General features: G+C 37.9%; 1 protein-coding gene across 1 annotated transcript in view; it reads left to right on the forward strand.

Annotated features, from left to right (window-relative positions):
• Positions 1-15,804, forward strand: part of LOC126260508 (PHD finger protein rhinoceros) — a 244,715-nt gene that overhangs the window by 198,298 nt on the left and 30,613 nt on the right. Inside the window, exon 18 of the mRNA XM_049957839.1 lies at positions 11,128-11,727. Coding sequence (XP_049813796.1) covers positions 11,128-11,727 — 600 coding nt within the window. The remainder of the gene's footprint in view (positions 1-11,127; positions 11,728-15,804) is intronic.

The following is a 15,804-nucleotide window of genomic DNA, read 5'->3' on the forward strand; positions in this document are numbered from 1 at the left end:
ATAAAAAAGAGAAGATGACTGTAAACGGAACAAGATAATAGGAGGAAGATGAAACTAGCACAGTTGGTGACGAAAATATTTATTTATGAATATATAAAACACTGAAGAAGAGAAAGTGTTAAGATGACAGACGTAAGTGATAGCTAACAAAGGGACAAAACAATGAAGGATGTGGACCATGTAGGTGATCTAAATGATTAATGGAAAATCTCATATAAAGATGTGAAACAAATACTAACAAAGAGATAGAGGGGCTGGCCAGTACTTACCTCAGCTCAGTACAGCCGATAGATACACACAAAACAGAACTGAAAATTTAAGTTCCTAGCTTTCGGAACAAATGTTCCTTCATCGGGGAGGAGAGAGGGGAAAGAAAGGGAAGAAGGGAAAGGAGATTCAGTTACTCACAACCCAGGTTATGAAGCAGTTCGTGAGCAATATCTCATGGAATTGACTTTAATATGGAAAAATGTAAGTGCTTGATGGAACATATATTCAGCTAGGTAACCTACTAAATATTTGTGCACAGCAGTGAAATATATAATTGTGCTTGTCATAAATAATGAATTTAAGTGTGATAATTTAATTGTGTAAAAGGATATACATTCTATTGCAACAGAAAAATTTGGGGAAGGAGTATTATATAACTTTTACATAGGGAGAGGAATAATTTGTTTTATTTTGTATTCCGTTTCATTGTCATTTTTTTGGCTGTTTAAGGGTTACTTTTGCCAATTTTGTACTATTTATTGCCAACTTCAGTATTATTCTCTGACTTTTTAAAGCAATATTTACATTAAATCTAGTTAATTAAAGAAAAATAATTCTGTGACCATACACTTGAATGTTTTTCAAAAGAAGGTACTGTCATAAATTCAAAGTTCTTCTTTGTTTCATAATGTCACCTATCCATTAACACTTCATTGAAGTGCCACCAGGAGTCTGCATTTGAATGCGGAAGACAAACTGCTTTCAGCACAACAGTAGGCATTTGACAGTGGAGACGTAGACATCTCAAGGTGTTGTGTATTGTGCTGGATATTAGCATCATTCATGCATGATATTTCAACAACATGACTCGTTATCTTCATCAGGTATCATGCATTATGTTTTGACAATGTGACTTGTTATCTTCATCAGGTTCTACTTGAGTCTTGCACAAATGATGCTGATATCTGGTGGGATACCTGACACCTCTCAAAGTCAACAGATTGTCACGAAAGTCCGAAAAATTATAGCGTCCACATTTCCTGCTGACATGGAAATTTGCTTTTCCACTAAATTGTGGAGGACTTTGCATTCTTTCAGAATGTTTACAATGCTGAAATCTGCCATTTTTAGGTATACGTAACACACTCTTTGCTATGTAAATAATCATAGGACTAAAGGTAACAAATCACTAAACAAGCTGACTACATTGTGTTGCCACTGTAGCTCAACTGGACTCGGGGGTTATGTGTGATGGAGTAGTGGGAAGAAATCTGGGGAATGGGAGGAAGGATTAGGGAATGGTGGTTGACAGCAGAATGAAGACGTCTCAGATGTACACAATAGGAATGTTGCACCATTGAGCTCTCTCTGTCTGCAGTCAGGGAGAATGATGCACAGCACATAGTGATGCAGAGAAGGGAAATGAGAGAAGGGATCGAACGCAGGAACAGGGAAGCTGCGGAGAGGAGGAGTTGAGTACAGGCTGAGTGAAGTTAGGGTCGCGTAGGTGGATGGGGGTCAATCATTAGCAGAAGTGAGGCCAGGAGATTGTGGGTTCAAAGGAAGTGTTGTAAGAATAAGTACAATCTTTGTAACTCAGAGAAGATTGATGTATGGTGGGAAGGAGGGGCAGAATCCAGATGGCATTAGTTGCGAAACAACCATTGAAATTAGCATGTTGTGCTTAACTCTGCCCTTGGCCACAATTTTTAATGGCTATTCATTAGAGTGGACAGCTGGGTGGAGGCACAAGAAATGTTCTATATATTTGCATCCCTCTAATTCTCCATCTATCCTCAGAAACACCCCCCTCTCATCACACAGTGTCATCCTGAACTAGAACTACTGAAATATATCCTCCATCAGGCAACTACTTATCATCAGGCCCACAAATTATGAATATTATGCCTACAATCATTCTTACCCCTCCCAAACAATGGAAAATCCAGACACATGACTTTAGTCTCAGGCATATGAGGCCTCAGATTCCCAAGACTACAGTCATGCATGTGTGAGTTCGTTGTCTAATTTTGATGAAGGCGTTACTGGCCGAAAGCTATATTTGTGACAGTCTCTTTGGAACGTTCCTGCCTATCTGTGATACAGCATCTCCAATATATGGTAAGTAGCAACTTTCCTTTTTACAATATTGTTATCCCCCCCCCCCCCAAAAAAAAAAGTTGTTCATGCTGCTCACCCAGTCTAAAAAGTATCCTAGTCCATTATGATACTCCTAGTCCAGAGACATCTGTCAACCTGAATGAACATCCACACAGTTTCAGAACATTCTACTGGACACACCACACTCAAGTGCAATGACTGCTTCACAGCGCATGCCATCTGGATGCTTTCCCCTAACACCAACTTCTCTGAATATCTTCAAACCCATTCAACTTGAAATAGAAGTAATAGTTTTATGTGCTGACATCACATTGCCCAACACGTCTGCAAAATACTCATATAAAATTGAGACTTTTGGAGAGATCTTTAATGCATTCTACTGTTTTAACCACATATTTTCAAGCTGTTGTTGCCTTGAGTTCAAAGGCTGGTTTAATGCAGCTCTCCATGCTCTTCTATCCAATGGAAGCCTCTTTATTTCTGAATAACTACTGCAAACTACATATGTCTGATCCTGCTTACTGTTTGTTGTTTGGTGTAGCTCACCATGCTACTTTATTCAGTGCAAGCCTCTTCATCTTTGAATAACTACTGCAATCTACAGATGTTTGAACTTGCTTACTGTGTTCATATCATTATCAACCTGTACAATTTTTACATGCCACGCTTCCCTTCAGTACTAAATTGATCATTCCTTGATGTCTCAGAATGTATTCTATCAACTGATCCCTTCTTTTACTCAAGTTGTGCCACTTTTTCCCCCCCCAATTCAGTTCAGCAACCCTCCCCCATTAGTTACACAGCCTGCTAACTTAATCTCAAATTTCAAAACTTTCTGTTCTCTTCTTGTTTGAACTGCTTATTGTCCATGTTTCACTGCCATACATGGCTGTGCTCCAGACACATGCTTTCAGAAAAGACTTCTGAACACTCATAATTTAACATGCTGCTTATGCAGTATGCTTCTTGCTCCTATCAGCCAGTCACAGCACAGGACACATGTTATCACACATATATCTTTCTGGGGTACAACAGAACATTGACACTATTAGGTTTTTTCCTGATATTATTTTTACTAATTGTGGTGTGATTTTGAAGCTCTTAACAGCCATCCATGTTTGCAGCCTAAAATATGGGAATTCTTGACTTCCTGTTATGAAAATAACTGTTCTTTCTAACACCAAGACACGTTTCAACATGTTTATGTTTCACAGAAAAAGAAGGAAACGCTTCTTTACTCCTATTGTAATTCAGTTGTTTTACAGTTTGTTACGATTGCTCAATATCAATGGAAGTTCTGAATGGCAAATACTGACATTAATTCTTCTATCTGCTGTGTCTGTGGAGAATATAATTCCTCATCTGTTCTGTATTTGTTGCAGTTATAACATACCTCTTAATCTCATTTTCACGGCACATTTTTCCTGCGGGACATTTGCTATATTTTGTAAAAAGAAAATCGGTTTAGAGGTTTACACACAGATTCAATTACCAGGTGTACCGGTATGAAATGAGTGTTTTTTATGAAAATAAAACACTAATTTTGAGTTGAAAAGTAAAAACATTTTATTCAAAGTGCTGACCATTGCTGTCTATACATTTTGACCACCTTTCTGGCAATTTGTGGACACCACGCCAATAGAAATGTTCGTCTTTTGAAGCAAATCAATCAGACACCCAATTTTCGACTTCTTCGTAGGAATCGAAGTGTTCCTCAGCCAATGCGTGTCCCATTGATGAAAACAAATGGTAGTCGGAAGGGGCCAAGTCTGGTGAATACAGTGGGTGGGGTAGCAGCTCCCAGCCAAGTGTTTTGATTGTATCCTGAACCAGTTTTGCTTTGTGTGCAGGTGCATTGTCGTGTAAAAAAATTACTTTGCCATGTCTTCTGGCCCATTCTGGTCTTTTTTTGATCAATACATAATTCAAATTGATCATTTGTTATCTGTAGCGATTAGTATTCACAGTTTCACCGGGTTTTAGAAGCTCATGATACACCACGCCTTTCTGATCCCACCAAACACAGAGCATTGTCTTCTTGCCGTATCGATCTGGTTTTGCAGTCGATGTTGATGGTTGTCCCGGATTAACCCATTATTTTTCCCGTTTAGGATTCTTAAAATAAATCCATTTTTCATCACCAGTAACAGTTTGATGCAAAATTGATTTTCTTTCATGTCTTTGAAGCAGAATTTGACAAATGGTTTTTCGGTTTTCCATCTGTCTTTCATTCAATTCATGTGGCACCCATTTTCCACACTTTTTGATCTTCCCCATAGCTTTCAAACGGTCAGAAATTGTTTGCTGTGCAACATTTAGCATTGCTGCCATTTGCTTCTGACTCAAAGTATCATCTTCATCCAATACTGCTAAGAATTCGGCATCTACGAACTTTTTTGTTGGTCTTCCACGTTCTTCATTTCTTACATCAAAATCATTATTTCTGAACTGTTGAAACCATCTTTTGCCTGTTGCTTCTGATAGAGCATGATCACCATATGCCTCGACAAGCATTCGATGCGACTCTGCAGCACCTCTTCCCCCGCCCCCTCCCCCTCCAAATGAAAACAGAAAATTAATGCTTTCCGCAAATCATCACTTTCTGGTACAAAATTCGACATTGTTAACATGATGAAAACATATGATGATGTTTGTTCCATGACTTGATGTATACTAAATATCTTTGACAGATGTCATACCAACCAAACAATAAAAAATTAAGGCTCGTTCACAACAAATGTTCCCTATCAACACATTTGTATCTTAACGCTCATTTCATACCGGTACACCTGGTACAACCAATTTGTGGGCTGCTCGCCCCCCTCCTCTCTCTCTCTCTCTCTCTCTCTCTCTCTCTCTCTCTCTCTCTCTCTCTCACACACACTCACTCACTCACTCACTCACTCCCCCACCACCACCACCACCACCACCACCACCATCCATATATTTATGTTTCCTGGAACACAATTTTATTGTGAAATGTATTGCTTCTTTACTTACATGTGCCCTTGTAGATGAATTTCCTCTTGGGAGAGGAAGGGGATTGTGTTCCCTCACAGTGTATTGATAACCAGTTGCTTACACTGCTGTGACTCTTCATGTTGGTATTTTAAACATTTTGTGGCAGTGAGCTCAGCAGCTGTGTATGCAAATATATAAAATGTAATAGTCAGCCAACCGGTTTCACATTTTTTTTTAATTTTATTTATTTATTTATTTATTTTTAATACATTGACCAGGTTTTGATAGTTCTAAGACTATCTTTGTCACAGTGGTAAAAGTTACTTAGAAATATATATATATATATATATATATATATATATCTGCTTGTGTCTGTATGTGTGGATGGATATGTGTGTGTGTGCGAGTGTATACCTGTCCTTTTTTCCCCCTAAGGTAAGTCTTTCCACTCCCGGGATTGGAATGACTCCTTATCCTCTCCCTTAAAACCCACATCCTTTCGTCTTTCCCTCTCCTTCCCCTCTTTCCTGATGAGGCAACAGTTTGTTGCGAAAGCTTGAATTTTGTGTGTATATTTGTGTTTGTTTGTGTGTCTATCGACCTGCCAGCGCTTTTGTATATGTGAAAATTCACAACCAAAAGCAGAAAACTGTACTTACATAAAAACTTTAAAATGTCAGCAACAGTACTCTCTTCAAATGACATGTTTGTGTACCATGAGTCAAGAATAAAAATCATAATAAAAAAAGACAGACAAACTGCAGCTTATACTGGCACATGCGCGAGAGGCATCAGACTAAATGGCATATAAGCCGGCATTGCCATTGCAAAGTAGCTTTATCCACCAATAATTCTCTAAAAAATAATCTTATTCACAATTTGGATTCAACACAGTCTCATTTGCAGAAGTCAAGAGTTTATAAAATTGTCTGTGATCCTTGTCCGGCCTATTACATAGGACAAACTGGGTGAGGTATATCTGTAAGATTGAGAGAACATCATGTAGGAAAAAAAGGATACTAATATTCATAATTCATCCTTTGTTGACCACTTGTTAATCACAGGCCATAAACCCAAAGAAGTGCAAAATGTCAGTACCCTACACTCCGAGAAAAAAGTCTCAGACTCGATATCCTTCAAGAATTGGTAATTTTCAAACACCTCTTGCTTCAAGATTGTTTTATTCTTAATGAACAATTACAGTTGTGTAATAAAAACTTCTTTCAAGGTTTAGAGCCATTACTTAAATTGCCTAATTTTCGACTTTTTCCTCACAGTAGCATTGGGAATGTCAGTTTCCCTTATCCAACTGTCATTGTCAGTTTTTTTACTTCATTTAAAAGTACCTGTAAAAATGCTGTGTCTTCTGACTGCATTGCAGCCACATATCAAACAGCTGAGTGCTGACTAGCAAAATAGCATCTTTGACAAGACATATTTTATCAGATGGTCACATACATATTCTTCAAATAAGGGAAAGGCAGCCACTCATGTATGGCAGATTGACGTGTGGAGCACAGAAACATGACAGAAAACATATTAGTGTGAATGCGTTTTTCTGTCACATGTTTCTGTTCCCCAGTCATTGATCATCTATAGGTGAGTGACAGTCTTCTTCTTATATTACGTATTGCTCCCTCCAAGAATTTCCATTATTGTTTCACATTCTGAATTTTGTTCTAAATGGCATCCAGTAGCAAGCATTTGACAGTGTCGTACACGTGCAGTGTTTTTTGTTATGTTTTGTGTGCTGTTAGATACATTTTGACCATTCCTTACATGTGTTCATGGATCTATCACTACTAAATGATTAATCGGAATATGTGATGCAAACAGAGTTTGTGCAACAGGAAAATGCTTTACACCATCCTACTTGGTTCTCCAATAAATCTTTCACAACCAGTAGTTACTACTGCTTCTGTATCTCTACCTTAATCTGTCATGGAATGAATATCTATGTAACTGGTTAACCATAGTTCAGTTTACCAGGTACCACAGTACATTGTTGTCATCCAAAAGAAGTGTTTTACATATGCCCTACTAACATGCATTCATTCTTGATTTTCCCAGTTTAAGGATCTGAAAGCTTCCTTAAGGGTAGCTGAGAGCGGTTAACACATGGAAATTCCTTGTTGCCTGAGTCCTCTTTCAATTCTGAATTTTCCATTATGCTGGTGAAGTCCAGTGAAACCTACAGTATATTCTTCAATGTACCAACACAAATTGAAATATTGCCTTGTTTTTCTAGGGCTGTTAGTGCATGTTTTGCTTTAACTAAATCAAAGACTTCCACAAAATCATAATCTTAAATGGAATGTTTATTCACCCTCATTGCTCCAGTCTGTGATTTTGTTCACGACTTGCATATAGTCCACTGCACAATATCTATGTTGGAAACTGGCAGAAGTAAAGCTGTGAGTACCGGGCGTGAGTCGTGCTTCAGTAGCTCAGATGGTAGAGCACTTGCCCGCGAAAGACAAAGGTCCCCGAGTTCGAGTCTCGGTCGGGCACACAGTTTTAATCTGCCAGGAAGTTTCATATCAGCGCACACTCCGCTGCAGAGTGAAAATCTCATTCTGGAATATCTATGTTCGTTTGCTTGATTAAAGTACAGTGGTACAGTGGAGTTTTTTGTGTTTAAATGGAAATAATATTTATGAATATGTGGTGCATTATGGAGAGGATTTCATTTATTGCGAAGTAGAATAATTTTATCATTGTTCCAGTTTTAGAAAATTGTTTGCCTTTCATTTCTTCAAATCTCAACCGGCTCTTGATACATTATCTGAAATTTATTTCAAAGTGTCATAATTTTTCTTTTTAATTATCTGTGCTTGTAAGTTATCTGTTGAACTGTACAAATATTTAAATAAATATTTGTATGCTTTCACAATTTACCACCTAACTTAATAACTTAGATACCTTCCCCCAAACAAGTTTCTGTTTTATTTTCTTAATGCTCTTATTGTTTTCAATCATTTCTATTAACGGATGTTCATTGTACATCCTCACATCAGCTTGAAGGCATTTCTGAATAGTAATGTTTAATTTAGCATACTTATCACGTTCTGTATAATTTGCTTAAAGCTCCTGACCTCCTCTTGTAATAGCTGCTTTGTTCTGTTTGAGATTTTCTTTCCTTTGTCCTTCGTTGTACATACAACATAAAATACTGTTTCTTCTTTTTAAGTCCCTATATTGTGCATTTCCTGAGTAGTTGTACCATTGATTAAAGTGTGTTTCTGATTTTCTGCTAGATACATTTCTAGTTTTATGTTTTTTTTTATCTGTAACTTACTAGTCTGTGATCACTTGAAACTCTAAAGTGGGTGAGGGTTTGCCAAATTGTGTTTAATTTCTTTTATATTTGATTAGATATAGTCAAATTTATGTTTATATAACAATGAAAATAACCAGGTATTGATAATATAAATGGATAGATAAAAAAAATCTACTCATCAAGTGGCAGCAGGAGAATACACGCACAAAAGGCTTTAACTTTTACAATCTTTCGGAGCCAGTGGCTCCTCCTCCCAGCAGTAGAGTTGAAGGGAAAGGAAGACGAGTGAAGGAAGAGGACTGGACAGGTTTAGGGAAAGGGGTACATCTTAAATGTACCCCTTCAACTCTTCTGTCTGGAGGAGGACCCACTGGTTCTGAAAGCTTGTAAAAGTTAAATCCTTTTGTGTGTGTGTTCCCTGCCTCTGCTAGGTGAACAAATTTATGTTTAGTTTCATTTGATACTTGTCAAGTCTGTTTTTCTGTTTGTGTCTTATTGAGGTAAAGTTGTTCTTGGTAAATTCTACTGATGAATTACCATCATTTCTGGTCTCATACCCAAAGTTTCGTACTGTAGAACTGTTCATCAGTTTTTGTCATACTTTTGCGTGTACTTGCACATGGCAGTTGGGAATGCAACAATCCTGCCCAAGGTACACTAGCCTGCCTTGGCAAGAAGAATTGGATAAAACATGTTAACAGTGCTAAATAATGACAGAGTTATACTCACAGCAGTCAATCCAGACCTTTAGTGTAGCTAAGTCTCAGATTCACTGGTCATCACTGCCTCTTCACATGTTGATAACATGACAGTGGAGTTCTCAGTTCTTACTATCATTTAGCAGTCAATCAGTTTTTTATGCGACTCATTGGGTTTCAGTCACCGACTCATTGCACTGTCTTCGGTGTGGATTGGTGACCAGCCTAGCCATATTTTGCTCCACATAAAGCTGTTTATCAAGACCAACAGAAGTGTTATAGGATCACTGTTGTTCTCTGTGGACATAAATGATGTGGCAGATGGGGCGGGCAGCAATCTGAGGTTGTTTGCTCACAATGCTGTGGTGTATGGTAAGATGTTGAAGTTGAGTGACTCTAGAAAGATTATGACTTAACAAAATTTCCTGTTGGTGTGATGAATGGCAGATAGCCCTAAATGTGGAAAAATGTAAGTTGATGCAGATGAGTAGGGAGATCAAACCTGTAATGTTCATTTACAGTATTACTTGTGATTTGCTTGACACAATCACATCATTTAAATATCTGGTTGTAATGTTGCAAAGTAATATGAAATGGAACGAGCATGTGAGAACTGTGATATGGAAAATGAATGGTCGACTTTGGTTATATGGGGAGAATTTTAGGAAAGAGTGGTTCTCCTGTAAAGGAGACTGCATATAGGGTGCTGGTGTGACCTGTTCTCGAGTACAGCACAAGTGTTTGGGATCCGTACTGGTCAGATTGAAGGAAGACATCCAAGCAATTCAGAGGCATGCTGCTAGATTTGTTACCAGTGGGTTCAAACAACACGTAATTGTTCAAGAGATGCTTCAGGAACTCAAATGGGAATCCCTGGAGGGAAGGCGACATTCTTTTCAAGAAACACTATTGAGAAAATTTAGAGAACTGGCAATTGAAGCTGATTACCAAATGATTCTTCTGCCGCCAAAATACATTGCGCGTAAGGACTACAAAGATAAGATACAAGAAATTAGGGCTCATACGGGAGCATATAGACAGTCGTTTTTCCCTTGCTTTATTTGCATGTGGAACAGGAAAGAAAATGACCAGTAGTGGTACAGCATACCCTCTGCCATGCACTGTACGGTGGCTTGTGGAGTATCTATGTAGATGTACACAGTGCAGTCATCTGGAATTGGAAATTGGCATCTACTCTTCGTAGGTTTCTTAAATCCTCTCTGAGATGTAATTAAGAGCTCTACTTCTTAAAGATCCTTCAAATAAAGAAACCAACTTTGTGATGATTTTGTTACATATTAGCGTACCAACCTGATGAACATTCAGTGTTGTTTGAGCACCTTGATCAGTTCAGCTGAATTAATTTTGTTGTATAAAACTTTGGTCTAGGATTATTCTAAAGATTTTTTTCTCTCTATCTTTGTTATGGCACTAAGCAGTTATTTGGACAAACTTGTAACTTTGAACATGCATTTTACATTTGTTCTCTGTTTTTATTTCATCCATGAATTATGTTAAACATGCTGTTACACAGAGAAGAATTGTCACATATGAGAAACTTTCAAATAACATCTGCAATACATTAAAACTGTGTTGTAGGCCTTCTTTCTCATAGAAATAAGTTGTGATTTTGTACAGCAGGAAAGACAGATCTATTAATGTGAATTGCTTTCACCTCTCTTATTTCCAACTATGGTTAAAAAAAAAAAAAAAGTTTTCTAGCCAGAAGTATGTGACACGAATTTTTTATTCATTTTCTTGTTATTGTTTCATGAATTAGTCTCATAAATATAAAATCCAGTAAGTTCTTTATTTTTCATTTCATTTGTCTTATTGTGTTTTCTGGTGTTGTTGCAGGACTCGAGCATTGCTGCCAGCTGCAACACAATCCACCATAAATTGGCCGGCACTGTGTTTGATCTAGAGTTTGACGATGAGAGTGGTCCGACAGAGGGTGTGGAAAACCTCCGTGACATGCGTGAGAGGCGCCGCTCGTCAGACCATGCTCCTAGTTCGTGTACTACAGGTAGTGGATTATCACACCATGAACGGACTACACCTGCCCTTACACCTACACCTGCAGCACCTCCGCCCCCACCACCAGACCGCAATGTGGTTGCTCCTTTGTTGCCTGGACCTGTAGATATGCGTACCTACAGCTCTTCATACGAAGATCGGTCAACTTTCCGTGACAATCTCTTGGGTGCCTTTGCGTCAGAACCATCTACAGCTGTACCTCATGTGGCAGCCGATTTTGATGAAGAAGTTGAGAACGCATCATTTCATTCAGCACTGTCTGCAAGCCGTACGCCTGCTCCAACACCAAGGCCTTCTGCTGGTACAGTTGCCACTACTGAATCAGGGAGCACTGGAGATACAACTGTGGGTGGTGGCAGCGATACTTCCAGACCATCTGCTCTCTCTGATTCACGCAATCAGCTGAAGGTCAAGATCAAGGTGAGCAAATTCTTCCTCAGAAAGCCTTACATGTCAGCACAAGCATTTATGTTCCTTTCTAGTATTTTTTTTTTCTCTCAATATTTGGAAATCTTCCCTTTGTGTAAAATGTCATTTGATTCCAAAAAAAGATAAATGCCATTGAAAATGGTTTCTACTTAAAATACATGTTACATTTCTAAGGACTATATTGATAATTTATATGACTCCTATCCAAGTGTACTTCAGCTATACAAGGGGAACACAGACTGCACTGACAAAATTTCTAAGGTTGTGAAGAGAGATTTTTTGAATATTTTGGTCTCCAATGTAATAAGGTAATTATGATTTATTAGTTTATTTTTGTGTAAAAGCCCTCATGCAGTCTCCTCTACCGAGCCAGGTGGTGCAGAACGATGGTTCTAACCCGTGTCCGGTCATTCTGATTTAGGTTTTCCGTGTTTACCTAAATCGCTTCAGGCAAATGCCAGGATGGTTCCTTTGAAAGGGCATGGCCAACTTCTTTCCCCAACCTTCCATAATTTGATGGGACCGACAACCACACTGTTTGGTCCTCTCCTCCAAATTAACCAACCAACCGATCAAGTAGTCTCCTCTCATCCCTACCCCAAACAGAATTTGCCACCATCCCCATATTTCTCATGTTACTAGAAGACTGGTTTGATGCAGCTCCCCATACTACTCTAGCCTGTGCAAGCCCTCTTCATCTCCATATAGCTACTGCAACCTACATCCTTCTGAATCTGCTTACTGTATTCATCTCTTGTTTTTCCTCTATGATTTTTACCTCTCATGCTTCCCTCCAGTACTGAATTGGTGATCTTTTGATGTCTCAGAATGTGTCGTATCAATTGATCTCTTCTTTTAGTCAATCTGTGCCACGAATTCCTTGTTTTCCCAATTCTGTTCAGTACCTCCTCATTAGTTACATGATCTGCCCATCTAATCTTCAGCATTCTTCTGTAGCACCACATTTCTAAATCTTCTGTTCTTTTCTTGTCTGAACTGTTCATCTTCCATGTTTTACTTCCATTCATGGGTACACCCCAGACACTTTCCACATTCGTGTTTGATATATCTTGCAGGGTAAAATACATTAAAAAAGACCAAGCTGCAAGATTAGTTCTTCATATTTATTTTAGTTGTTTCAGAGATTACAAATTATACAATAAAGAAGGCAGAAAGCATAATTATCCTAAAAAAAGGGTTAGGTGAGCTCTTGAACAGCTTAAGCTGTGTTCTTAGGATCCTTCATAACCACATCCTTGAAAAAGAAAAAGAGCAAAAAAAAATTTGATGGCCAATATTATACCTAAAAGGTAATCTTTTCTTGTGGCTGTACCGTATGTATATTGATTTAAACCATTAACTTTTCATATTTGTGTGTTCGCACTATTTACCAGAGATGTTGGTATTGACTGATTACATCACTTGTCCTATGCTCTGAACATCTGCTTTCATTGGGTGATGAGATCACTTAACATGAGCTATGATTGGCTGACAAAAGCTCCCTGTGCAGTTCAGTCTCAAGTTCAGTGCTTTGAAAGCTGCTGTGCTGTGTGGAATTTGTATTTATTCATTTGTAATACAAAAACACATTGATGAATGTTTTTTAAATTCATGTACGAGGTGTGTTCAAAAAGTAAAGTGACTTTAAATTTGTATGAAAAAATATTTATTTATTCATCAGTATTCATGGTGTCCCCTTCAAAGTAATCCCCTCAGATACAGTACACTTGTGCAAATGCTTCTTCCAATTCTTGAAGCACTTCTCATAAGCACTTTTTGTTACACCGTTGAGTACTTCCAATGATGTAGTTTTTATTTCCTCAGTCAATTAAGAACTTTGTTATTTCATAGTCTCTTCAGTTTTGGGAACACGAAAAAGTCACAGGGGGCCAAATCCGGCAAATATGGTGGCTGAGGCATGTTGTTTTTGGCCAAAAAATCTCCAACAAGCAACGATGAATGAGCAGGTGTATTGTCGTGATGCAAAAGCCATGAATTGTTTTTCCACAATTCCGGACATTTTTTGCGTATTGCTTCTTGCAAATGGCACATAATGTCAAGGTGATACTCCTTATTGACCATATGACCTTGAGGCAAAAATTCATGATGCACTACGCCACAGTAATTGAAAAAAACAGTGAGCAAAACTGCGACATTTGATTGAACTTCACATAATTTTTTTCAGTCTTAGCTCTCCGTGATACTTCCATTGGGATGATTGGGCTTTGGTGTTGGCGTCATAACCATAAACACATGTTTCATCACCAGTTATGACCCTATTGAGCAAAGCAGGATCATCATTGACATCATTCAAGGGCTCCTGAGTGATCCTCATATGCCATTTCTTCTGAGCTAAACTGAGAAGTTTTGGAATAAACTTCGTTGACACACATCTCATGCCCAAAATATCTGAAAAAATTGCATGTCACTAGCCGACTGATATGCTAACATCCTCAGCAACTTCTCTTGCAGTAATTCGACGATTTTCCAAAGCAATTTTCTTGTGCTGGGGCGTCCAGAACAAGATTTGTCATTGGCATCTCCTCAGCCATCTTGAAATATCTTGTACCACTTGTAAACTTTTTTTTAGAGCAGACTCACTGTTTGCCACTGTCAACATTTCAAGTGTTTTAAGAGTCCTTGATTCCCATTTTTCACACAAAGTTTGATGCAAATTCTTTGTCCCATTTTTTTATAATAATCGAAAATTGACGAGCACACTAAAACATATCTAACCGTTCTATCTGTCAAAAACAAACGAAGTATGCTGTACACTTTAAACTGTGAACGTATGTTCAGGGCATGTGTGTTCAACATAACAAAAGAAAAAGATCGATAATCGAATGTACGTTGCCCGCACACTTTGAAGAGTTACCTTACTTTTTAAACAGCCCTCGTATCTGTCTTCCATTAGGTCATCATATTGGTTATTTCTTATGTATTGGAAACCAGCAAAGACCATCCTTGTTCTGTCCACCATCCATTTACTTAGCTACGTATTCTGCCCAATTCTATTTCATTTTCCATATAAAATCTGTATATCATTGCTTTAAGTCAAAACTAGTAATACACACTGACTGACTGCACACTTAGTCTTCAAAACTAGTTAGTTACCGAAAATCCACCTGTACCCTTTTCTTTATTTCTTTTGTTGTGCATCCAATCATGACGTCAACTGCCCTAAATTGAAAAACCGAATATTGTAGTTATACTTCGTGATGTTCTGTGAAATTATATTTATTTGTTCATGAACTGGTTTTTGGCTTCATAAACTATTTCCAAGTGACATCTGTGTATCAAAAACACAGATAAGGTTACATATGAATTGTACAGATATTATTTATACAAAAGACACGAAAATATGACATAGATTGTTTGCTTAAGGAAGTATTCTATTTTTTACATTATGCAGAAATAATTACATTAACTAAACTTTGCCGTGACCATGGGAGTTTGTGTTTGGGTGTCTTTGTGGTTACGTTTGCAAATGTGCGTACTATTGTTGGAAAGAACAAGTGTTTAAAAGCTAGTGTGCATCCCCCCCCCCCTGCACAAATTGATCCACTATAAGTGAGAAGTGCCTTTTCCTTTTTTTTCCATGTTGCTTCACCAGAAAATTTTTGTTATTGATATAGAAAAAACAAAAGTTTTATGTATGGAGATACATTTAACAAGTGGTGAAAAATGGAGTTGAGTTTGCAATTTTAATATAGCATTTCCAACTAAAACTCAATTTAACAGAGGGGAACAAAGTAATTGAGTATGATCGTTTAATACTTAGCTGTCATATGTTTGTTGACTCTCAATAGGATAATCTTTCTGCTTTTCTTAACAGAATGTAAAACTTCACATTACACATATATGAGTGAGTATCTGTTAAAAGATGATCATCAAAGATTTAATCTTTCTTTGTTAATCTCCAGCTTCTTTTGTGTGCTCCAGGTAACCTAATTGACATAGCTCTTCCTTACTGACAAACACATACTTTTATAGAGTGATTGCATACGGTTTTACACACACACCATTGTGTCGAGGGCTGCAGTTTGTCTTTACTTTTGAAAGCTGCTG

Source organism: Schistocerca nitens, chromosome 5 (genome assembly GCF_023898315.1).
Source record: "Schistocerca nitens isolate TAMUIC-IGC-003100 chromosome 5, iqSchNite1.1, whole genome shotgun sequence".
NCBI classification, from domain to species: Eukaryota; Metazoa; Arthropoda; class Insecta; order Orthoptera; family Acrididae; genus Schistocerca; species Schistocerca nitens.